The sequence below is a fragment of the Rhodamnia argentea genome, chromosome 2, assembly GCF_020921035.1.
Source record: "Rhodamnia argentea isolate NSW1041297 chromosome 2, ASM2092103v1, whole genome shotgun sequence".
Lineage (NCBI taxonomy): Eukaryota > Viridiplantae > Streptophyta > Magnoliopsida > Myrtales > Myrtaceae > Rhodamnia > Rhodamnia argentea.
The window spans coordinates 24,948,639-24,972,345 of NC_063151.1; the positions used below are offsets into that span (position 1 = coordinate 24,948,639).

A 23,707-nucleotide genomic window follows, 5' to 3' on the forward strand; every position below is an offset into this window, starting at 1 on the left:
TAAGTCTAGCCGACTAACAATAAATGATGTCGGTAATTAATCTTACATGCCCTAACAATAACCTTGATGTCGTAGTGAATTTCCCGAACCCACTTGTAGCAAGGGCCAAGGCGGATCGGGTTGGATGAGGTCGTGAGACGAGATTAAGTCTAGCTGATTAATAGAAAATGACATCAGTAATTAGTCATTATATGGCCAATAAGCATGCAGCTCTGCTCGTAAAGGGATTGAGGGGGTGAGGAAACTAATATCATAAGCATGAGGTTTTACTTCTGTGTTCTATAAAGAGGCAGAATAAAAGTCATATAGAGAAGCGTTAGAGATATGATAGACTCAATTTTTTTTTTTATGATTATATGACACGAGGAATTTCATCAATATCTTCCTTTCATAAAATGATCTGCTCGAGCGGGTTTAAGTGGACGGTCAACGAATCTTACTGTAGACCTGGACGTAAAGGATCCTCGCCCGACTAAAGTTAGCTTCAGTTTCCGCGCCGATGAACTCGACGGAGGGAAGCCGGCTAAGCCTCAACTCATGCAACCCCTGCCACGTTTTATAAGTCAACGTGCGTATCATGATAAACGATTCTCGCAAATGATAACTTGTTTGATATGCCATTGTGCCTATCATCTGCTTGTTTCCGTCGCTTTCCTATTGAACAATTGCTCCTCTGCAAGTGAAATGTCGCCTATATATGAATCGCTATAGAGAGAGAGACAGAGAGAGAGGCCGAGCGATGAAGAAGAAAGAGGCGTGAGAGGATCAAAAGCACTCATCATTTTCAGAGAGAGAGAGAGAAGAGAGAAGAGAGAGCTTGCTCACTCCGGATTCAACCGGGCTGACTCTTCTGAAGAACCGATCTCTGCTCCGTCGTTAATCGCAAGGTGAGTGAGTTTCTGCGAGCTTTCCATCTCGTATGTGCTTTTGGAATAATTCTGCTCATTTCTGGAGACTTTTTATAAAGGCTTCAGCTTTTTTCTCAAGTCGTTTTTTTTTTTTTTTTTTTGCGACACTGCTTTATTCGGTTAAATAATTTTTACCCACCTTCTCTCCTTTTGCATCTTTGATTCCCATCTGCTTTAAAGCTGATGTCTTTTCTACCCGATCCTGAGAAAACTGAAATCTTTGAATTTGATTTCGCCAGTTTCACGTAGTTTGATCTCCACTCAGTTCTCGTCGGTGTTGTCATTAATGAAAGATGAAGATGGGGTGTGTGGAGACCCAGTTCTGAGTTTGTGTGGGTCCTAAGTTCGTGTCGTGTCCGATAGAGGGTGGGTTTTTTTGAAGAATTTAGACCCGACTGTTTCTGTGTTCGAGTACCTTTTCGTCGTCGTCGTCGTCGTCGTTGATCGTACTGAACAGTGTCTCAAGATCTTAAAATTTTTAGGTGAAAATCGTGCATTTGGATCCGGGGAACAGAGAGGCAGTCAAGATGTCTTCTCTCAGCAGAGAGCTGGTGTTTTTGATCTTACAGTTTCTCGATGAGGAAAAGTTCAAAGAGACCGTTCACAAGTAGGTTAATTGTGATCAATTTGCTCCAATTTTGAATTATCCCAGGGGCAGCGTTGTATAATGATATAACAATTATTATTATTATTTTTTTGGTCGGAGATATAACAATTATTCGATGATGCTTTTTTCTTTCCCTGCCTATGCAAATAGGCTTGAGCAGGAATCTGGGTTCTTCTTTAACATGAAGCATTTTGAGGATGAGGTCCATAATGGGAATTGGGATGAGGTTGAGAGGTACCTCTCTGGGTTCACGAAAGTGGATGACAATCGGTACTCGATGAAAATCTTTTTTGAGATAAGGAAGCAGAAGTATCTCGAGGCGTTGGACAGGTCGGCTTCTATGATTACTCTTAATCTTCTTTTCTATGCCATTTCTATGGTTGAGTGGTTAAATTTCTTTGGTTTGGATGACAGGCAAGATCGGTCCAAAGCTGTGGATATTTTAATAAAGGATCTTAAAGTGTTCTCCGCCTTTAATGAGGAACTTTTTAGGGAAATAACGCAGCTACTGACATTAGAGAACTTCAGGTATGAGAATATTTAGTTGTGCACTGGTAGCGGTATCATAGTTGCTGAAAATATGCTCAAACTGAATTCCTCTTGTTGCAGGGAAAATGAGCAATTGTCTAAGTACGGAGATACAAAGTCTGCCAGAGCAATTATGTTGGTGGAGCTTAAGAAGCTTATTGAGGCAAACCCCTTGTTCCGTGATAAGTTGCAATTTCCAAACCTCAAGAGCTCAAGACTACGCACTCTCATAAACCAAAGGTGATTCTTTGTTCCGCCATGCTTGGCCTACGAATTGGCCTTAGAGCTTTTATGGGCCCTTGATTAGAATTCTCGTAGAAAGATTTTTATTCCTACTACTGTTTTCTCATATTTATTTTGTTGCCAAGATTCAGGAAATTTGAAATGCGGTCCGAATTACTAGTTAAATCAATTCTTGTGTGGTACTTGTACCTGTGGTAAAGTAAAGTCGCAGAAGTGGAATTTGATATTGACATCTGATAACGCTTCACTAAACTTCATTAGAGCTGTAGGTTATCGCTCAGCCCCTTTGTCAGGATAAATTTTTTCTTTTTGCTGTAAAAGCGATGTCCTCATGAACCACACTTTTACTCTTCCAGTCGAATATAATTATGCTGGGAATATAGGTAACTGATTTCCTCCTATAATTTCAGCCTGAATTGGCAGCACCAACTTTGTAAAGCTCCGAGACCAAATCCAGATATAAAAACTCTATTTGTGGATCATACTTGTGGGCAGCCGAACGGTGCACGGGCCCCATCTCCAGCAAACAGCCCGTTGCTAGGACCCTTGCCAAAAGCTGGAGGTTTTCCTCCTCTGGGAACACATGGGGTAAGTCATCCAAATATCTTTGTGATGGCATTAGACTTACTTCTCACATCCATAATTACACCTTATTATGGAGCTCCATTAAATATGTGTGCAGACTTTTCAACCCGCTTCTGCCGCAGTTCCAACGCCTCTTGCTGGTTGGATGTCCAATCCACCTTCCACTGTGACACATCCAGCTATGCCTGGAGGAGGAGTGATTGGTCTTGGTGGCCCATCTATCCCAGGTCAGATATTGCATTGGATAGTCACTGCGTTTTTCGCCCTTAGTAAGAATAGTTTTGAGATGTCAAACAAGTGCAATAATGTACTTTAACAACGGTGGCCTTCTGTTGCCATGTATAGCTACTCTGAAGCATCCTCGGACTCCCCCAACTAACCCTTCTGTGGATTACCCTTCAGGGGATGCTTCTGATCCTATTTCAAAAAGAACGAGGCCCTTGGGAATTGTTGATGAGGTATGCTTTAGATTTTCACTTGTCTTTCATCTAGTCCTTGATGAAGCTTTCCTTCTTGGCATGACCATATGGAAGTTTATTTGTAGCAGTGAAGTTATTAAATGCTGTTAAGTTGATAATGGCCTCCTGATTAAGCACGTGAGAATCATTCTTTTCTGTATCTTGTGCAGGTGAATCTGCCTGTCAATGTGCTCCCTGTAACTTTTCCTGGCCATGGTCATGCACAGGCTTTTACTTCTGATGACTTGCCAAAGGCAGTAGGACGGACTTTAAATCAGGGTTCATGTCCAATGAGCATGGATTTTCATCCTGTGCAGCAGACTTTGCTTCTAGGTATACTTCACTCATTCATTCAAAGAGTTTAACTCTTACTCTATTGTGCAGTTTAACTCTTACTCTATTGTGCTCACATCTTAGTTGGCACCCTTTAGCTTTGCCATCAATGGCAACTGACTGCTCATTATACTCTCTCGATCTAATATATCAGTTGGCACCAACGTGGGTGATATTAGCCTTTGGGATGTTGTCTCCAGAGAGCGACTTGTTTCAAGGAACTTTAAAGTTTGGGATCTTAGCTTGTGTACGACGACTCTGCAGGCAAGTTGCTTTGAACTGATGTTCATGTAAGTACTTTATCAACGCTCGAATAATTTGAGAAGTGAAAATCGAATTCGTGCTAAGTACAGGCAGCTCTAGTTAAAGACCCTGGTGTATCTGTAAATCGCATCATGTGGGGCCCAGATGGTTCGCTATTTGGTAAGTTGGAACTATAGACCAATAAAAGAAGACGTATTTTCAGGGGTAAATGGAGCACTGCTCATGTGCTTTTCTCTTTCCTCAACAGGAGTCGCGTACTCTTTGCACATTGTGCAGTTGTTTTCTTTCCATGGAAATAATGAAGTGCGGCAGCATCTAGAGGTACATAGAGTCCTTAATCTGTCTACACTTGCTAGTACTGACTTAGCTAGTTTTGCTGTATTTTCACTATTTCTAACCTCAGAAATGAGCCTCATTATTCTGTACAGATCGATGCTCATGTTGGTGGAGTGAATGATCTTGCATTTGCGCAACCCAATAAGCAACTCTGTGTTATAACCTGTGGTGATGACAAAACAATCAAGGTTTTCCATCATCTCACATGACGAAGTTTCCAAAGCAGGGGAGGCTTCTTGTTCTTTTAATTTATTTCTTATTTTTTAATTGAAAATGCAGGTGTGGGATGCAGTTACTGGTGCAAAACGGCACACGTTTGAAGGTCATGAGGCTCCTGTTTATTCTGTGTGCCCTCACTCTAAGGAGAACATTCAGGTTATTTGCTTCCTGCATTACATCTGTATTTCTATTGCTGCGTAATGGTTCAGTTCTGTCATGCATCAGATTCTGCTTTTCCATCTTCCTTATGTTATGTTACTTTTATGATATCAGTTTATCTTTTCGACTGCACTGGATGGAAAGATAAAAGCATGGTTGTATGACAATATGGGGTCTAGAGTTGATTATGATGCCCCTGGGAGATGGTGCACAACAATGGCTTATAGTGCTGATGGTACAAGGTAAACAGTTTGCCATTTCGCTTTGATGCTATAGTGCTTCAGTTTTCCTTTCTTTTCTTTTTCTCAACAGTGTGCTTGCTATGTGGTTCTGGTCTTAGGCTCTTTTCGTGCGGGACAAGTAAAGATGGAGAATCATTTATTGTCGAGTGGAATGAAAGTGAAGGGGCAGTGAAGAGGACATATCAAGGATTCAGGAAACGTTCTTTTGGTGTTATCCAGTTTGACACAACTAGAAATCGCTATTTGGCTGCTGGCGATGATTTTTCCATTAAAGTTTGGGATATGGACAATGTTAATCTCTTAACAACTATTGATGCTGAGGGAGGCCTGACAGTCAGTATCAACATCAATTCGATCTTAATTTCTTCTTGTTAATATTGTTGAATTTTCTAACTTTGTAGCCTACCTGTATCTAGGCAAGTCCACGTATCCGCTTCAACAAGGATGGATCTCTCTTGGCTGTTTCTATCAATGAAAATGGAATCAAAATATTGGCAAATTCTGATGGCCTGAGGTTGTTGCGCACTTTTGAAAATTTTTCATATGATGTATCAAGAGCACCGGAAACTCTGGTGAAGGTATTGATTTTTCATGGATATCTTCCTAGGCATTGCCTTGTTATAAATTGAATCTTGAGCTGTGCGGTATTTCCTTGCAGCCAAAAGTAAACCCCATCACACCTACTGCTGGCACTGCTCCAACCAGTGCTGGACTTGCAGATAGAGGTGCTCCTGTAGTTGTGACTTCCGGAATGGTTGGTCACCATTATGCTTACTCATAATGTGAAAAAATTACTGAAATAGACTTTCCTTACTTTGCTGCTAGTGCAATTTGATGCATATTGTTAATTTCTTTCCTCTTCAGTTGTGATGAACATGTTTGTTTAATGTTGATAGAATGGGGATGCCCGAATTCTGGGGGATGTGAAAACCAGAATAGCTGAAGAAAGCAATGAAAAATCTAAACTTTGGAAGGTCACTGAAATAAGTGAACCATCTCAGTGTAGATCCTTGAGGCTGCCTGAAAACCAAAGAACGAACAAGGTACGGCCCTTGTTCACTGGTTTCTTAGCTAATTATCATGCGTATTTTTGATCTGTTTCATTTTATTTTGCACTTTTTGACTTTTCAACTTATCAGCTTCCACACGTGGTAAAAGTTGCTGCAGTGTTAGCCATTATATAATATACGTACTTGCCCACAGTTGATAACTCAATTACTATAGTGAAACGGGGAAATAAGCATGATGTTAAGTTGGAAAACCAAGCTTTTTTCTGTCTAGTTTTTTGTATAGGCTACTGGTATGGATTTTGTAACTGTGAAGTCAGCCCCTTTTCATGTAATACTTGACTTAGAGGAGTTACCGCCATAGTGAGAAGTTGGTTTTCACATCTTTTAATAAGATACTTTGTGGCGGTTCTTATTTGCAAAATATACCATCTAGTAGCATTTTTCATTGGTGTGCCTGGTTTAAATGGACCGTGTAAATCTTGATTCTTCTCATTTGCGGAGCTTTCTGTCATTCTTTGCTGTCACTTGGCGACAGAAACAAGCATCGAGTTGCCTTTTATAACTTGTCTGCAATTAGTATGCCAACCCTTTCCTTTAGAATGAAGACTTCATTTTTACCCATTGTGGTTTTCCAGCTTTCTTGCCATTGAGGTACTGATCCTCATTCACTTGGATCATTGCAGATATCACGCTTAATATATACAAACTCAGGGAGTGCTATTTTGGCCTTAGCATCAAATGCAGTTCATCTTCTCTGGAAATGGCAGCGCAACGACCGCAATTCAACTGTCAAGGTAATGTGATAATCTCTTAGTATAAGCAATTATACTATTTGGTTACATATTTATTAGAAGAATATTCAACAATAAAACATTTCATCTTTAAAGAGATGAGCCAATGTGTTTTGCTCCCATAATCCCTTTCCTTACTGAACTCTTCTTCCTTGTAGGCTACTGCCAGTGTGGCACCTCAGCAATGGCAACCATCAAGTGGCCTTGTAATGGCCAATGATGTAAATAAAATTAATCCGGAGGAGGCAGTTCCCTGCTTTGCTCTGTCCAAGAATGACTCTTATGTCATGTCGGCATCAGGAGGAAAAATTTCCCTGTTCAATATGATGACATTCAAGGTACCGAATGAAATCAAACGACGCACTTGCATTCTCATGGATAGCTTAGCCTCTTTTTACTGCAGCCTTCATTAAATTAATGCATGGTCGGTTGTGCTGTATTCCATCATCCCTTTTTTCTTGTCAAATGCAGACAATGGCAACATTCATGCCACCACCACCTGCAGCGACCTTTCTTGCTTTCCACCCTCAGGATAACAATATCCTTGCCATAGGCATGGACGACTCCACCGTCCAGATATACAATGTCCGTGTGGATGAGGTATACTCCATTGAGAACGTGTTGTGCATTATTGATGAGGATATTGCTGTCCTTTCATGCTCTGCACAAATTTGTTGCAGGTTAAGAGCAAGCTCAAGGGCCATTCTAAAAGAATAACTGGCCTTGCGTTCTCCAATACCCTGAATGTGTTAGTTTCATCTGGCGCGGATGCTCAGGTTAGTAAATACATGTAGTCATCATGACTTTGCACCCAAAAGTGCGTTTCTGAGGATAGACTCCACAGAGCGTCGTCTGTGTATATACATATTGATGACGAGGACACCCACCTTACAGAAGTTTAAGTGATATTCTTTTTTTTGTATTTGGCTGTACTCATCTGCTCTCATGTGTTTAAATTGATGATCAGTACCTAATATCCGGCAGTAATCGTATGTGGTTCAAAACCATTACATTTTTTTATTTTTTTTGACCGGTGGACTTTGTTGTGAACTGCTGCAGTTCGCTCAGATAAGATTGCGCTAGTAAAAGGAGATTTATAGAGTTTGACTGCAGTATCATGGGGTAATTATCAGAGAATAGTGCTCTTATACAATGTTCCTACTAATTCCAGATATGCGTATGGAGTTCTGATGGCTGGGAAAAGCAAAAGAACACATACTTGCAGATTCCGACTGGAAGGACACCTGCAGCACAGTCAGATACACGAGTGCAATTTCATCAGGACCAAATGCACTTCCTCGTCGTTCATGGTACTCAGCTTGCTGTATATGAAGCAACAAAACTAGAATGCGTGAAACAGGTGCGTCTTTCTGCAAGCAAACCTTTTCAAAATTTGTGTCGATCTTAGCTTTTCTGATGATTCTTCTATGTTACAGTGGGTTCCACATGAATCTTCTGCCCTGATATCTCATGCGACGTTCTCTTGCGATAGCCAGCTTGTCTACGCGAGTTTTTTTGACGCCACTATCTGTGTTTTCAATGCTGCAAACCTCAGGATGCAGTGTCGCATTAATCCGCCGGCATATCTTCCTACTACTGTCAGGTGTGGCCCAGACACATGAAGTACAACATGCTTAATAGCATGTCTTTCTAATCTGGTTTCCCAATTTTCAGATATGTTAAATTTTAAATGCTCAGCATTATGGCTGTGGAAAATTAAAAATCTAAAATGAGATGTTCTGTATAGAACTATTGCTTATATCATCCTTTCAGCTTAACCCTTCAAGTAACTTAACAATAAAATACCTTCTTGGGTCAATTGTTCTGTGTGTTCTATGCAGCAACTCGAACGTGCATCCGCTGGTGATTGCTGCGCATCCACAAGACCCAAATCAGTTTGCGTTGGGACTATCAGATGGCGGTGTTAATGTCTTCGAGCCCCTGGACTCTCACGGTAAGTGGGGCGTGCCGCCGCCAGTCGAGAATGGGTCAGCAAGTGGAGTCTCAGCTTCTTCAGCTGGCCCTTCAGGCTCTGATCATGCAGAGAGATGATGTTATAGCCTAAGAAGTCTGTTTTTAATGTTTGGCTTGCACTGCCATTGCGAACCTAGGTATGCTTTATGCTATCATGTTTTTTCATGTTGTAGACATAACAAACCTATGCTTTTATCTATCAGGAAATTTTTTTACGGTCTCTCTCTGGTACTGTTACTGTCTGCCCATCCTCCTGGGGCAAGGCAATATAATAATATGTAAGAGAACAGAAGCAAATTCTCCTGCAAATCAACTTTACATAATCTTAACATTTAGATGTGTAGATTATGATGTCCCGAGGATATATTAGCTGTTCATGAAGGTCAATTTCTCACTTAAGACTACCTCTGTTTCCTATGGGACTAATGCAACCGATCTATCTGGTGAGTGAGTGAGAACTCATCTGAATCATTGAGAAGGGCAGGATTTCCCTTTGGGTATCTCCAAGCAGTGTTATCGAACCTCGGTGTCGGTTTCTTACGAGAGTCTGTATCGTCGAGAAGGGAAAGACATGCCATTTGGTATCTCCAAGTAGCGTTATAGAACCTTCCGACAATATTGTTCGCCCAAACATTTTGTAAAGCCTTGCCGAGCGACACCGGGCTGAGGCTGGGATGAACAATCAAGTTATGAGATAAAAAGAAAGATGGTCTACTTGGAGGTAAATTTGAATCTGTCCGTTTAAATGCCCAACTTTAACTTTACATCATCTGAATCATTGATGTACGCCGTAATTGTCAAGCAATAGCATGAATTGGCGGAATTGAACTCCAAATAGGACTGAAAGCTGAGATTTGTCGATGAGGTTCGACCGGCCTTCTATTGGCGACCAACAACTCGGCTTTACTATTTGAAAGCTATTGCGACAATGTCACCCGTACATTGAGATGCTACGTAACAATTCAATCCTCCGTAGCATCGCACCGGACCTGTCAAAAACTTGAAACTGAAAAGAAAGATACAGGACCGGCCCGGTCAGCCGGCAACATGTAGATCAGTCTGCATCAGCTCCTTGGTTCTAATGCGCATTTTTTTGCCCATTCTCTAGAGATTATTGATTTTTGTTTGCATGAGATATGCCAGATGTGGATTGAACCGTTGGATACAATTCAATTTGTAAAGCGACTCCCTTCATACACTCCAAAAGGCTTGAGGTGTGTTAAAAACAAGAAGCTCATACAAAAATGACTAAAGATGACAATCTGTTTTTCCCCAAATTTTACCAGTGATAAAACCTTCCATTACATAATTGGATTTAACTTCACTGAACGTCTAAAATAATGTTGTACTTCAGTTAGCGTATTCCTATGATGTCTTTCACAAATTTTTATTTTGGTCGGAACCTATGATGTTTTTCACTTGAATCAGTGAAAAACATTGAGAAAAAGGATTAAGCAAGGAGTTTATTTATTTTTCAATCTTTCCTTTTCGTTATTCCTATAAATAAAAATTCCAAATAAAAGCCTGAAATGTCATCAATTTCTCAAATAAGGGCCCAAAATGAAACTTGTTTAAATAAAAGGATTGAAATATCCTCATTGTTACAAATGAGAACCTAACCAAGGATATTTTAGGCATTTTATCTTTCTTTGAAATAATGAGGGCTTTCCGATTAAAAAGATAATAATAATGGGGACGTTTCATGCTCTTATTTGAAATAGATCTATTTCAGATCTTTATTTGAGAAAATGAAAATTTGAAATTTTTTATTTTAATAATTTAGGAAAAAATAATTTTTTTTTTTCAATTGACAGATATTATTATGAAAAAATAAATAAATTAAGCCCACAATAGACGACCAACCATCCACACCTGTACATAAAATCTTCAAGCTGACATAAAACCCTCCGTCCATCTCTCTCACTCCACAACCCCAACTCCGTTGTCCACCACCGCAGATGGCTTCGTTATCAATGGATTTAGCCACCACCTTCCTCGGCATCAAGTCTTGCACGCGGAAATCTCTCTACAGCCTCCGCAGCACCGTCTTCCCCGTCGGGGTCAATGCCAAGACGAGCCACCAGCTCCGTTCTTTGAGCTCTAGGACGCCACGGTTTGGCTCCAGGCTAGTCGCTTTTCCAAGCTCACGCAAATTCACGGTGGCCGCCACAGCAACGTCGGTGCCGCAGAGCGATGAGGCCGATGTCTTGACGAAAATTCCGCCGGATAATCGGATTCCCGCCACCATAATTACTGGATTTCTGGGCTCTGGAAAGGTGGGTTCTTTCCCATTTGGGTCTGTTGCTGTTGCAGGTTGTGGAAATGAATGCCTTCTTACTATGAAATTTCTTAAATTTGTAGAGATTACGGACAAAGTTGCAACCTTTTCCCTGGCTTCAGCTTTTTTGGTTCTTCCCGATGCATTGTTACTGTGTTTGTTTTGAAGCTGAGGCTTTTAACCAGTTTGTCAGATTTGGTTAATTGAGATAATTTATATTTCTGCTTGTTAATTTTGATATTCGGGGTTTTGCACCTTAGTGGCAACTTGTGCCATGTCCATGTAGCAAGGTAATGGTCTAAATTAGTTTTTTTAAGTACACAGAGCATTTTTTACTTAAAAGGTTACCACTGGAAGTGATTAATTTAATTGTGAGTTTTAAAATGATCACGCGAGCTCATAGTTACATACTTAAAATAACTCCTGGAATTTTCTTTCTGGATGACGCATCCTTAATGGTGAATGTTTGTGAATCGTGCAATTGATTTCGACTCAATGTTCGCAACAGTTGCATTCTTTTTACCTAACTATCAAGAACTGACCTTTATACCACTTTGCCGATAGTGGATTCTCTTATACATCTTGTTTCTTTTCTGAAAGATTTCACTAGTTAAACTTGTGCTTGTCCTTGTCAATAGACAACTCTGCTCAACCACATATTGACAGCTGATCATGGAAAACGCATTGCAGTAATTGAGAACGAGGTATGAGGCTTACTATAATGTTGTGTCGTGCTTTTACTGTTGCATGACTTTCCTCTCTGACTTTTAGTCTTTCTACTTAATTTAGTCCAAGCAAGTCTTTGCATTGCACGGAAGTGTGATCTTCTTTGATAGCGTATTCATTGTTTTTCCTGCCTTTCCAATATGGGTTTTGCAGTATGGTGCAGTAGACATAGACGGTTCATTAGTTGCTGCAAAAGCTGCTGGTGCTGAAGATATAGTAATGCTTAACAATGGCTGTCTTTGTTGCACTGTAAGGGGCGATCTTGTGAGGATGGTTTCTGAGTTGGTCAGTAAGAAGAAAGGGAAATTTGATCATATCGTGATAGAGACTACAGGTAGGAACTTCTTTTTGTTAACTATAAATGATCTGGTTTTTACGTGGGCTTCTCGCATTCATATTTTCTGTCTATTTCCAACATGCAAGATCCATTTCCAGTAGCTTCTTATTGTCATTAAAATCAAAAGTTTGATCCATTTGCTGGTAGGACTATACTGATCATACTTGTTTTTTATTTGGGGCCAAAGAACTACCAATCACAGTTGATGATCTTCATTTTTGGCAATTGCAGGATTGGCAAACCCAGCACCAATAATCCAGACTTTTTATGCTGAGGACCAAATATTTAATGATGTCAAATTGGATGGAGTTGTTACTTTGGTTGATGCCAAACATGCTAATTTTCACCTGGATGACATTAAGCCAAAAGGTGTTGTGAATGAGGCAGTTGAACAAATTGCCTATGCAGACCGCATAATAGTAAACAAGGTACTTGATGTAATTTGATTGAGAAAAACTAGTGTGGCAAATTAATTTTTTAAAAAGCTTTTATGCTTCTTTTAAGGATAAGAAAGCTTGTGTACTTTGATGATGGACATTCGAAGATCCATCCACTTGGGTCGATTTTCAACTTCACTCTCTCTCCTATCTGAACTTCGGGTGCAACAACATTTACGAGCTTCCATCTCTGTCATGTCTGAATGGTTCTAAAATCAGTTGGGTTAACTTGGTTGCAGATTTTATTAATTTTCAGGTCTTACTTGAATTATTGCGATCCCAGTCTTGTGCAATAGAGCATCCTTTTGCTGTTAGCCTCTTTCTCATGAGGAGATAAAAATGTACTAGTGATCTTGAACCAGTAATAATGTATGTTCCGCTGTGGTTGAATGCCTAATGGGTTTGTATCGTTGGTGTTGAGCAGACTGATCTAGTTGGTGAACCTGAAATTGCTTCTTTGGTCCAGCGTATAAAGGTTGGCTCTCTCTTCCCATGTGCTTGTTGTTTTCTATCTTTTTGTTAGGTGCATCTAACAGGATGATGACCTGTTGTGTGCTGAACAGAACATAAATCACATGGCTCAATTAAAGCGGACAAAGTTTGGGCAAGTTGACTTGGATTATGTTCTTGGTATTGGAGGCTTTGATTTGGAAAGGTAATGGTCGGCAGTATTTAATTATGCTGGGATGGATTTGTCTCCATGTTACTGAATACCATTATTTTTCGGCCATTTACTGAGGGGAAAGACACTAAATGACTTGAAGCATTGTTTAAATTCAAATTGGATTAATTGGCATAGAAATCAATTATGAAGATACCTGAATTTCCTTTTCACTGTTCCAGGGCAACACTTTGATTTAGAAATATTAGTTAAGCTGCAGGCTTGCTGGACCGGATAAAAGTTTGGATTTGATTGTGTGTGTCACTGGCCTGATTAAGATTGCATTACTTGACAATTTAGTGAGGAATCCAAGTTGTAGAATGAAGGATGCGGTCCGTTAATGTCTTGAGATCCAATTCTTGACTGTTGTTTCTGTTTTGGGTTCTCACCAGAATCGAGAGTGCTATCAATGCTGAAGAGGCAAACGAAGAACATCATGACCACGACCACAAACATGACCACGACCACGACCACGACCATCACCACCATCACGAACATGATCACGAGCATGGTGAGTGCATGTGGTTTTATTGATAGCGCTGTTAATTAAATTGCTGATGGTTGTGCCTTGATTGTCGGTAATTCTCATTTTGCTCTGGTCAACTAAGAGCTAATAGACTCCTTTGAGAATTAAATGTTTTCTCAGTGTGAATATTTAACGAAGTGTTAGTCATTCTATGACTTTTGCCAGTTAGATTTTCCCTGAATGTGAGAGTGATTCCTACTGGGGACATGAAATAGGAAATTATGCTGACTACATCTGTGGCATACTGTCAAGTAGTACGATGGTCATTCTTTGCAATCATGCAGTTAGATAACCATGATAGATGCCAATGCCTGACATTCCCACCGTAACCAATTGCATGAGAAGGAGCATGCTTGTCTTGTTGAGGTCACTAAAAATGGTTGCTGCTTCAGTTGGCATAGAGTTAAAGACCTGTCTATTTTTTGTATGTGTCTGGATATATTGCTATTTATCCAACAGGTAAGATGTAGATTGAACTAATGTCGATCTTTCACTGATGTAGTAGAGCATCATCACCACCATGCGCACGATCACTCTCATGATCCTGGCGTATCTTCTGTCAGCATCGTTTCTGAGGGGAGCTTAGATCTTGAGAAGGTTCCTCATTCTAGCTCCACAGCTCTATTATTTTGGTCAAGAGTGATAGTTTTTTTCTGTTTTTAGACAAATTGTTAATGATTAGTGAGTTCATTCTCTATGTTTTCAGGCAAATATATGGCTTGGCACGTTGTTGTTGGAACGTAGCGACGATATCTATCGGATGAAAGGTCTTCTCTCTATACAGGGCATGGATGAGAGATTTGTATTCCAGGTGAATTCTGTACTTCTGAAAGCCCCCGTTTCAACTTGCCTGTCTATTTTTACCTTTCACTAGAGTTTTATACTCTGTATATTTTGGTTAAATCCTTTCTTTCCTGGAGATGTGTGGAGCCTTGCCATAATAAAGAAGTCCTAGAAAAGATCATTGCACTGATCCTTTTTTAGTTAGGCTATTTTTGCAACTGAGCTTGCTATTGAACTCTGTTTTAACCATCGAAAGTTCTTTGGGTACAGGGAGTTCATGATATCTTCCAAGGTTCACCAGACAGGTCGTGGGGTCAAGACGAACCGAGAGTGAACAAGATAGTGTTCATTGGGAAAAATTTGGATGCAAAGGGGATAGAGAAGGGTTTCAAGTCATGTTTACTGTAAGAAAACTGCAGTAGGTGGCCATTACTATCGGTTAAATGTCCTCCGGCTTTGAGAAAGTTTGAATTTTGGGCAACTATAGAAGGCCATGCTTGGAGGTCAAAACGCAAACATGACTGTATCTCGGATAAAATCCACCTAAGACGGCGATTTTTAAAACGACTATAATGTCTCTATATGATTCATTTTCTTCTTCATTTGCGCCCTTCCATGATTGGAGGTATGTGTCCGACCACTCGGCCAAGGCCATGCCGATCCTTGATGCATCACTTAGGAAGATAAACTGAAGAAATGCCCATGACTTTCTCTCTTACCTTAAGCCTGTAGGTCATATTTTAAAGGAGTTTTGAGTAAAGTTGAACTGCAAGAAAATGGGCGGTGTAGAGTTTTTCATGTTCAAAAGGACATTAATATGCTAACGGGTCATAAATTGAGATTGAATTTAGCTTTGAGAATCGGATCAGTGTCTCTGATCTAAGCCTCACGGATGTGTTGGACTTCATGGCCAGCTACTAACTAATTCTTGCAATCTAGAATAGCTATTTTAAAATGGCATAGGCTCACCTGTTTTGACATCATTTTAAGATTGAGGAAACATGATTAAAGCTCACTCGATTTTAGATGACTGACTCAAATGTAAACACTATAGTGAAAAGTGTGAGTTTATGATAAAAATATTACATCAAATATGATCCTATAAATTCATATTCAAAAGTTCCATTGCAACCCCTGCCTTACAACTGCATAAGGAGACTCCACTGCATAAAATAAGGAAAAAAAGATACTCCAATGGTAAGGAGTGATCTATCATGACGATTCCTTTTTCCCATTTTTTTCTGTTAGAAACCGATCTCTGTAAAGAGTCGCATACAAATCTTCGGCATCCATTGTATACACACAAGCGAAGTCAACTCATTTAGTTCAAAGTAATAGTCGTTTAGGCGTATTAGAATTCATGAATTTCTTTACGGTGATGAGAATTTCTTCTAATAAGACTTGTGTTGAGTAATCTTGTCTGATTGTTTAGTTCACCAAACGACTAGAGAAGAAATAATGCTGCCCAGTATACGTTTCGTATATGTATACCACAATATAATCAAGAATATGGCAAGAGATTGTTCGGCCTTCATTCTTCTCTCGCTCTCGCTTCTCTTATCCTAGGTACAACAAGAAGGAAAAGAAATGCAGAGAGATAAGGTTATTCTTAACGTCCGTCTTCTTCCTCTTGGCCGAAAGATCTGCACACTGGTTTGCATTAGGAGCAATGGCCTTGAGTGCTTTGGCTTCCATAGAGAATGATAGAGCTCGTTTATCGTATGCCGAGTTTAAGTTTGCATCTAGAGACGACAATCCTAAGCAAATCAAGCCGAAACATGTGCACTTATCAGCTACTTCCTAAGTTTTACTCATGATTTTTTCCTCCAAAATTTTTAAAAAGGTATATTAGCTAATATTATAGACAATTCTAGGTGTAAAAATCTGGAAAGGAAGCAAAAAGTTTCCTTGTTTCACATTGATCGCAATTACAGGTTACTAATCCAATAAAAATGTTAACTTGTTATTAATGGTGGTGGAGACAATTATCATTCTCGGCTATCACATTGTGGCACGTTAAATACGCAAGCACTCTCGAACTATTTTCGCGTTGGCTTGGAGTCACAAGCATATGGATTTGGACAATCCAGTGATAAGGAAAATCGACAGTTAAGCATGTTCATTGGGATCCCGACCAACCACTTTTTCTTTAGTTTTGTCGATAACGTACCTCGTGCTGATCTCTAAGTATTGGATGGCCAATCAAAAACCTATAACTCGAAAAACAACTTTCCCTCCGACAAGCTATATCCCTTTTTAGGGAGCTGGTGGGTGAAAAAAGAATTGCCTTTTAACTCCACAGGCGTTCTGACCAAAGTAAAAGCTCCACAGTCTGGGCAGGGGCAAAGGGAAGTGAACATCTAAGCCGAAGAAGGACCGACCGTTTTCAAACAGAGACGACGGCAAGAGCCTGTAAGGGACGTGAATATCTTCTGAGCCTGTAGGAGAGGACCGATCTGCTCTGCCGCCCGGCTGTGCGGCCCAGCTTGTAACCCAGTTTTGTAGAGAGAGAGAAGAGTGGGGGAGGAGGGGGGGATCGATGAAGATGATGATGTTTTCTCTCCATCAAACTGTGAGAGATGGGCTTTTCTTTAAACAGAAAAAAAAGGTGTGAATTGAGAAAAGAGGGGTTATTATGCAAAGGACTTTTGCTAGTGTCAGGAACCAAGGTTTTCGTGACTGCGCATATGGCCCGGAAGTGTCACAAGAGTTGAAGTGTCTTGTTCTCTAGAGTCTTCTTAAATTCTCTGCAATATTCTCGGGGACGGGCGATGCGGTAAATGTCCCATGATTCGGTAGTTAATAGGTAGGGAGATACATTGTTAGCCAAACAGATCTAGATTTGAACAACAGTTCTAATGACCTCTCATTTGTATTCAGAGCTTCTCTCTAAACACTCGGGATACATAGAAGATTAAGTTGCCACGCGTTTCGATCCCAAGAAATTGGCCCACAACACGAGCATAACAGTTTTTAGGTGATTGAGTTGAGAGAATAACAGTACGTTATGAGCCACGGATTCTTCAAAAAGTGGACCCCACAATGATTTTTAATTAATTATTTTTTCATTTTTTGTGGCAAAAAATATACGGTTACGTAACAGTCACCCAAACAATATTAAGGAAAGAATTGGTGAAGCATGGATGTGGAACTAGTTCCCATTATGCAAAATCCGGTACGGACGCATTGCGCTACTTAATCGCATGAATTGTGAGGATTGCAGGTTGATTTGCATACCATGTGGTTATCCTAGAGTGACATTCGTCGACCCGATTCTTTGCGGGTGTAATTACGCGAATTTTTCTAGAGATACGCATTGCACTTGATGCATAATACGTAAAAAGCATACCGAACGAAGTATAAATGAAGCATCGAAGCACATGGTTATGTCAAGAACGGAAAGAGCCCTTCCAATTTTATGGATATGGCCGTAAGGAAGCCATTTTAAGGTGAAAAGGACGATATGCGGTATGTGTTTTAATGCCTCAAACAAAGTTGAACTTGACACGCAATACATTGTGCTTTGTCGATGACGAAACTCATATTCGGTCCAAACAAAAATCTCCTTATAAGACGTTGGGTACTTAGTGTAGTGTTCTTGATCAGTGATGAATCCAACGAGGTCGATACCCTTGTCACGGAAAAGCTTAATCACAGGACATGTCAACATTCACAGTGGTCAGATATGTAAAACCAGAAGCGGCTCAAGGTAAAAGAATAAGAAAGGCATGGAAAAATGTTCATTCGTTTTAATTGAACAAAGTTCCTCGTTACTACACAGGACTGGTCATCCTGTTGGGCATTGCCTCTCCCCCCTCACTGCACAGGACATGTGTTTCGCCGGGAATGGTCGCTTGACGAACGCCGGAGGAACTACGAGCGCCGGAGCGCAGAGAGCGAAGACGAGAGACTCAAAATTTTGAATTCACGAGTGGGAGAAACAAGCTCTCTCTTCTATTTTATTTTATTTTTTGCAGGGAAAAAAATTAAAAAGAGGAGGGAAGAGAAATAAGGCTCCATTTGTTTCGTGGACAATAAATGATTTGAAAAACATTTTCCAAAAAATGATGGCTTGCATGCATTACTTACGAAAATAAATGAAAAAATATATTTTCATTGTATATTAAAATGTTTAGATGAAATTATTGTTGATAGTGAAAGAATTTTCTGTCGATTAATTATTTCAAACGATACAATCGATTATTTTTAAGATAACATTTTTCAAAATGTTCATTTTTTGCAAAATAAATGAAGCCTAAATGTAAATGTGAGACCATACATTAAATTCAATTTTCAACTTCGAAATATAGTGTCACTCACACTATTCGGAAAAAAAGTCACTTAATTGTGTGTTCATAAGTTGTTATAAATAGAAATTTCTTATGAATGAAAATGCGAGACCATAAATTAGAATTGATAATATTCTCTAGGCAAAATGATAATAAGATATGATAAATTGATATCCCGATGCGCGAGCATTTGTATTGCGAAACTAATGAGAGACATAATAGAAATAAAGGCAATTTTATGTATTAGCTTGATAAAAAAAGAAAAGAAACAGTAAATTGAAGAGAGAGAGAGAGAGAGAGAGAGATGAGGGCATTTTGGTAAGTCGATTGAAAATATGAGTGTTTTAGCTAAAATAGGAGTGGAAATAGCACCGCCCTTTCTTAAATACGAAAGAGAAAAATTGTACGTTTTGTGTGGAAAGGTCTTCGGGGACCGCATGCTGATGTGGCTCCACATGTTGCTTCCTAATTGAACGGGGACCACGCTGACCTGGAGGGCCAACCCAGCCAATATTTTCTACTCCCTCTAAACTTTCCCTTTCCTTCTTAATCAACGTTTCTTCAGCAGCAAGACTCAATATGATCATATATATGCCACATGCATGGAAAGAAGTAGGATTACAGGAGATTGAAATTCTGTTTGGACACCCATGATAAATAGAATCGGAATTAAAGTAATCGGTTGAGAAATCATAAATACACGAGGAGATACCTCCCTCTTCTTGCTGCGATAAGTGTAGTATCCAAGTTCGACACTTGATATTTAATAATTGAATATCTCAAAATAAGATGAGAGTTCCTTTCGGAGTTAATAGAGAAGGATTTCATAAGGAAGCGGTTAGGCTGACCGTCCCCCGCAAAATGGCGATAGGCCGGTCAATGGTCATCCACCCAATTGTTTTGTGGAAACCGGAAGACTTCCTCATCCGGTTTCAACATTTTAACTTCGTATTTCCCTTTTTTTTTTCTCTATTATTTTTTTTTATTGTAAGTTAAAATTGAGAGATAAAATCATAAGACGGCCCACACAATCAATTTTCTTGAGTGTGAAAAAAAGAAAAAATAAATTGGATATCAAAATATAAATAAACAGAAGTAGAAATATATTATCACTTATTGAAAAAAAAATCATCAATACCATTATACAGCTATTAATTTAAAAGATGAATCAACACTTGAAACGTTTGCTTTGCAATTAATAACGAAATCATTGTGCAATGAAATGGCTCTCATTCTTTTCGGTCAAATCAAATTGCTCTAGAAGGACTCTCCGGTGACCTAAAATTAAGATGTTACGTATAAAACAAATGAAGCAAAGAAAAAATCAAAATAAGAGTGACGAATTAGTAAAGAAAAAAAAATTCATCCTATTGATCCAAATTTGAGATGTGCAGGGAACTAAAACATTACAAAGTTTTTTTTTTTGGTTGGATAAACATTACAAAGTTAATATTTGGATCACATGAGTCAAAGCTAAATGAAAAAGAAAAATGATTTTGATCAATTTTTATACAAATTTTTCCCAATATAGCTCCAATGATTGGTTCATTAAGACTATTCACGTGACTAGAAGACACTTGACCCAATATCATTTCACACAAATAAAAAGTCAATTTATAGCAAGGTACTTTATTTCAATCCAAATAATAACAAGTACCAGCAATGATTGAAAACTCCCGATTTTTTCTTGATTGCAAATAAAATTTTGAGAATAGCTACGATGATCGGAATTCCCAATTGAGTGAAAATTAATGAAATTCCTTGTACCATTGGAATATTGTACGCGTTATTATAACTAGCGTTAAGACATATATTTCCAAAGAATTCTATATAATTGTTGGGAAATAGTTTGGAAACACGATGCTGTGCAGTCCAGATTCACTCGAGAGCCAACTAGCATAAAGTGATTGGGGGTTGTTTTCTTCTACAAGAAAGCTCGGATGCCCGTGCTTCAATGCACGAGATTTGAATAAAAAAAAAATTAGCATTGTATGTCTAAAATTGTAAGATACGAACTAAGATTCGACGATAAGCAATAGCTCTTTTCTTCTTACAATCGAAGAAGCAGAGATTAAAAAACCTTTCTCCACAAATGTGACTTATTCGAGTGCAGAATCCTACGATAATAGGAATTTCAAAGTACACAAGATAATTACATTCCTATTCCTTTTTTACTAATCGAGATTTCTTTTTTTGTTTTGTAATTTGGTAATAGTATCCACATATTCTTTTTATTTAGCCAGAGAATAATATCTACTATTTTGAAGTTATGGCTTATTGTTTGAATATTATCACTTGGATATATTTCTTTAAATAAGATTATATAAATCTATTAGAACTGAAAATTTCCTTCCCTTGGCTAAAATAATCTTTTGTTCTTATTCTCCGGAGGATGCTCTAGTTTAGAAGTGGAAACAAGATTATTACGCATGTTCTGCTTAGCTACTGTTCTCGCTATTCTTTGCATTATTGGTAACTTGGTACCCTCTTTTCTTCTTTTCTTACATAATAACACAAAAATGAAAAACCTCCGTACCGAAATTACCCCCGTCTTATTACATAATCTGCCATGTCTCCACCTCCTTCCTCGCCCTTTAAAAAGGACACCCCCTGCGGTCGCACCCAATCCCAGATTGACCTGAGACCAGAGCTCTAGTCGTTGCTGCTGTTAGCCGACCTATTCGAAGAACGAAGAAGATGTCGGGGCAACGGCAGACCCACCGCAATGGGAAGGACTACGTGGACACCCTCGTTCCTCTCGTCGACATGGCCGAGCTGAAGCTCTGGTCCTTCTACAGAGCCATCATTGCGGAGTTCATGGCCGCTCTCCTCTTCCTCTACGTCACGGTCACCACTGTCATTGGCCAAAAGAAGCAGACCAGGCCTTGCGATGGCGTCGGCCTCCTCGTCAACGCCTGGGCCTTCGGTGGCATGACCTTCATCCTCCTTTACAGCACTGCTGGCATATCGGGTACGTTATAGGACTCCTTTTTTTTTTGAATGGTAGCTCGAGAACTCTTCGAAGTTTGCATCTTTTGTTGATGGGGTTTGAGGTGTATGGCTCTCGTTCAGTCCCGTTGGGTTTTTTCATGCTCTGGTCCTCAAAAGTTTGCTCTTTTTTCGTGAATGGAAGTTTGCATCTTTTGTTGATGGGGCTTGCGGCGTTCTTTCTGTTGTATTTGTATGGCTCTCATGTTTTCAACCCTTCTTTCACTTCCATGCTAATCTTAAAGTACGTAACTTCAAGTGATAGCTCAAGAATTCATGAAAGTTTGCATTTTACGTTGATGGGTCTTCGGGGGTTTAGTTGTTTTCTATAATGTTTCTGTTGTTTCAACACAGGTGGGTACATCAACCCGGCGGTGACATTCGCGCTCCTTTTGGCGAAGAGGGTGAGCTTGATCAGGGCAGTTTGTTACGCGATCGCGCAGTTCTTGGGCGCGATCTGTGGTGTAGGGTTGGTGAAGGCATTGATGAAGCCCTACTACTACTCGCTTGGAGGCGGTACCAACTCGGTGGCTCTGGGCTACAGCATAGGCGCGGCTCTGGGTGCTGAGATCATCGGCACTTTCGTGCTGGTTTACACTGTGTTCGCAGCCACTGACCCAAAGAGGCTTGCCCGTGACTCTCACGTGCCTGTATGATTTACTTACTAATAACCATGCTCTTCGCAAAGCTGTTCGTTTGACAAGTGAAGTAACTTTTCTGATGAGATGGGTATGTATTTGGGTGTGCAGGTTTTGGCACCATTGTCGATTGGTTTTGCAGTGTTCATGATTCACTTGGCCACCATCCCCATCACCGGCACTGGGATCAACCCGGCTAGGAGCTTTGCTGCTGCTGTTATTTACAACAACCACAAAGTCTGGGACGACTATGTAAAGCTTCTCTCCCCTTAAACCATGCTTTTGCTACATTAATAACACATTAGGAGCTAGCTAAAACATGCGAATCGTTGGCATTTATGGCCGCCAGAACTTTGGTTCCTCTGATTTTAGACTAGCATTGATTGATGTTTGTGAATGTGGATGTTCATGAGCAGTGGATCTTCTGGATGGGACCATTAGCCGGGGCACTAGCAGCAGCAATGTACTACCAGTACATCATCAGAGGTGGTGCCATCAAGGCCCTCAAATCCTTCCGCAACCGCCACCCCCACCAACGTATCCAGGCCCAGCAGCAGCAACCCCAACCACAACCCCAGTAGCCCCCATCAACTAAAATCTTTCTATCTTTTTATTGTTTTTTTCCCTTTGATCCCCCATCGGTTTGTTTTTGTGGAATGAGAGAGAACTATGATGATGGAACACCCTTGATATAGTGATGCTTGGTTATATTTGGGTGTTTTAGCATTATTATTGCTGTTATTATTCATGATTAGTGGTGCAAGTGTTTACTTTTCTTTCGTATTCTATCCCTCTGTGATTGCGCCCTTTACTACTCATTCCTGAAAGGAAATACTTCCCCAATGGACTCCTATTGCTCGAGATTAAATCCCATCAAACGGGTGGGTCGGATTATATCGAAAACGATTCGAGTCTAGCATTATGGTAATGACGGAGAAAAGCTTGTCTTAATGAAAAAGCAACCTCAGTACAAAGATCGTTATTTTCACCAGCCTACCTGCACACTCAGGCATGTTATTTTCGGCCCCACTAGATTGTTCCAATGCTCATCCTGTGTGACCCTCTCAGGTGATCCAAGAACGTCTTCATCGTGTTTGAATTTGAGTAGACCCGTAGGACACCAGACCAGGACCATGTTACCAAAAATCAACCATGAAAGAATTGTAGTAGCAGGGGTTGGTCTGCGCCTCACAGTAACACTGGCAGGATTTGCAAAATGTTCGACTCCATCACTGGATCTTCCCTCTGCTCTCTTTTTCCTCAAATTCAGCTTTTTGGGAAGAGGCTGAATCTGAATTGCGACGACATTAAATGAACCTACTAAAATATGGTCTAAATCCTCAAAACCAAAGAGAAAGCATGCCCATATTTACCACACAGCGTGCTT

The 23,707-nt window shown here is 39.9% G+C and overlaps 3 protein-coding genes across 6 annotated transcripts; all 3 read left to right on the forward strand.

Moving 5' to 3' along the window:
- Nucleotides 1-707: 707 nt before the first annotated feature.
- On the forward strand, nucleotides 708-8,991 carry LOC115752672 (protein TOPLESS). Of its 4 annotated transcripts, none has more exons than XM_048273900.1 (26): nucleotides 708-887; nucleotides 1,383-1,515; nucleotides 1,666-1,845; nucleotides 1,930-2,043; nucleotides 2,125-2,283; nucleotides 2,697-2,874; nucleotides 2,969-3,098; nucleotides 3,217-3,329; nucleotides 3,500-3,662; nucleotides 3,817-3,926; nucleotides 4,016-4,085; nucleotides 4,174-4,247; nucleotides 4,355-4,450; nucleotides 4,542-4,637; nucleotides 4,755-4,882; nucleotides 4,981-5,215; nucleotides 5,299-5,460; nucleotides 5,541-5,636; nucleotides 5,779-5,925; nucleotides 6,576-6,686; nucleotides 6,842-7,021; nucleotides 7,155-7,283; nucleotides 7,364-7,459; nucleotides 7,855-8,043; nucleotides 8,120-8,286; nucleotides 8,525-8,991. In XM_048273900.1, exons 2-26 carry the CDS (start codon nucleotides 1,436-1,438, stop codon nucleotides 8,733-8,735), a joined length of 3,414 nt encoding a protein of 1,137 aa, XP_048129857.1. In that variant the 5' UTR covers nucleotides 708-887; nucleotides 1,383-1,435; the 3' UTR covers nucleotides 8,736-8,991. The 4 variants fall into 4 exon arrangements, with proteins under 4 accessions (XP_048129857.1, XP_030546820.1, XP_048129859.1 ...); XM_030690960.2 differs by having other exon boundaries at nucleotides 1,391-1,515; XM_048273902.1 differs by having other exon boundaries at nucleotides 1,391-1,515; nucleotides 3,274-3,329.
- Nucleotides 8,992-10,560: 1,569 nt separating this feature from the next.
- Nucleotides 10,561-15,007, forward strand: LOC115752673 (COBW domain-containing protein 1). The gene is made up of 10 exons (XM_030690961.2): nucleotides 10,561-10,933; nucleotides 11,574-11,639; nucleotides 11,815-11,995; nucleotides 12,230-12,426; nucleotides 12,860-12,910; nucleotides 12,999-13,090; nucleotides 13,489-13,607; nucleotides 14,128-14,219; nucleotides 14,329-14,433; nucleotides 14,676-15,007. The coding sequence occupies exons 1-10, from the start codon at nucleotides 10,616-10,618 to the stop codon at nucleotides 14,811-14,813; spliced, it is 1,359 nt and encodes a 452-aa protein (XP_030546821.1). The 5' UTR covers nucleotides 10,561-10,615; the 3' UTR covers nucleotides 14,814-15,007.
- A 1,067-nt stretch (nucleotides 15,008-16,074) lies between these two features.
- LOC115752700 (probable aquaporin PIP2-8) lies at nucleotides 16,075-22,901 on the forward strand. Its single transcript, XM_030691003.1, has 5 exons — nucleotides 16,075-16,124; nucleotides 21,367-21,665; nucleotides 22,037-22,332; nucleotides 22,432-22,572; nucleotides 22,737-22,901. The coding sequence occupies exons 1-5, from the start codon at nucleotides 16,075-16,077 to the stop codon at nucleotides 22,899-22,901; spliced, it is 951 nt and encodes a 316-aa protein (XP_030546863.1).
- Nucleotides 22,902-23,707: the final 806 nt, after the last annotated feature.

Coding starts and splice junctions, on each gene's coding strand:
- LOC115752672 (XM_048273900.1), top strand. CDS start 1,436: ATGTCTTCTCTCAGCAGAGAGCTGGTGTTTTTGATCTTACAGTTTCTC. Junction 1,516..1,665: donor TTCAAAGAGACCGTTCACAA/GTAGGTTAATTG, acceptor CTATGCAAATAG/GCTTGAGCAGGAATCTGGGT. Junction 5,637..5,778: donor TAGTTGTGACTTCCGGAATG/GTTGGTCACCAT, acceptor TAATGTTGATAG/AATGGGGATGCCCGAATTCT.
- LOC115752673 (XM_030690961.2), top strand. CDS start 10,616: ATGGCTTCGTTATCAATGGATTTAGCCACCACCTTCCTCGGCATCAAG. Junction 12,427..12,859: donor ACCGCATAATAGTAAACAAG/GTACTTGATGTA, acceptor GGTGTTGAGCAG/ACTGATCTAGTTGGTGAACC. Junction 13,091..13,488: donor GGAGGCTTTGATTTGGAAAG/GTAATGGTCGGC, acceptor GGTTCTCACCAG/AATCGAGAGTGCTATCAATG.
- LOC115752700 (XM_030691003.1), top strand. CDS start 16,075: ATGGCCTTGAGTGCTTTGGCTTCCATAGAGAATGATAGAGCTCGTTTA. Junction 16,125..21,366: donor AATGATAGAGCTCGTTTATC/GTATGCCGAGTT, acceptor TGCTGCTGTTAG/CCGACCTATTCGAAGAACGA. Junction 21,666..22,036: donor CAGCACTGCTGGCATATCGG/GTACGTTATAGG, acceptor GTTTCAACACAG/GTGGGTACATCAACCCGGCG.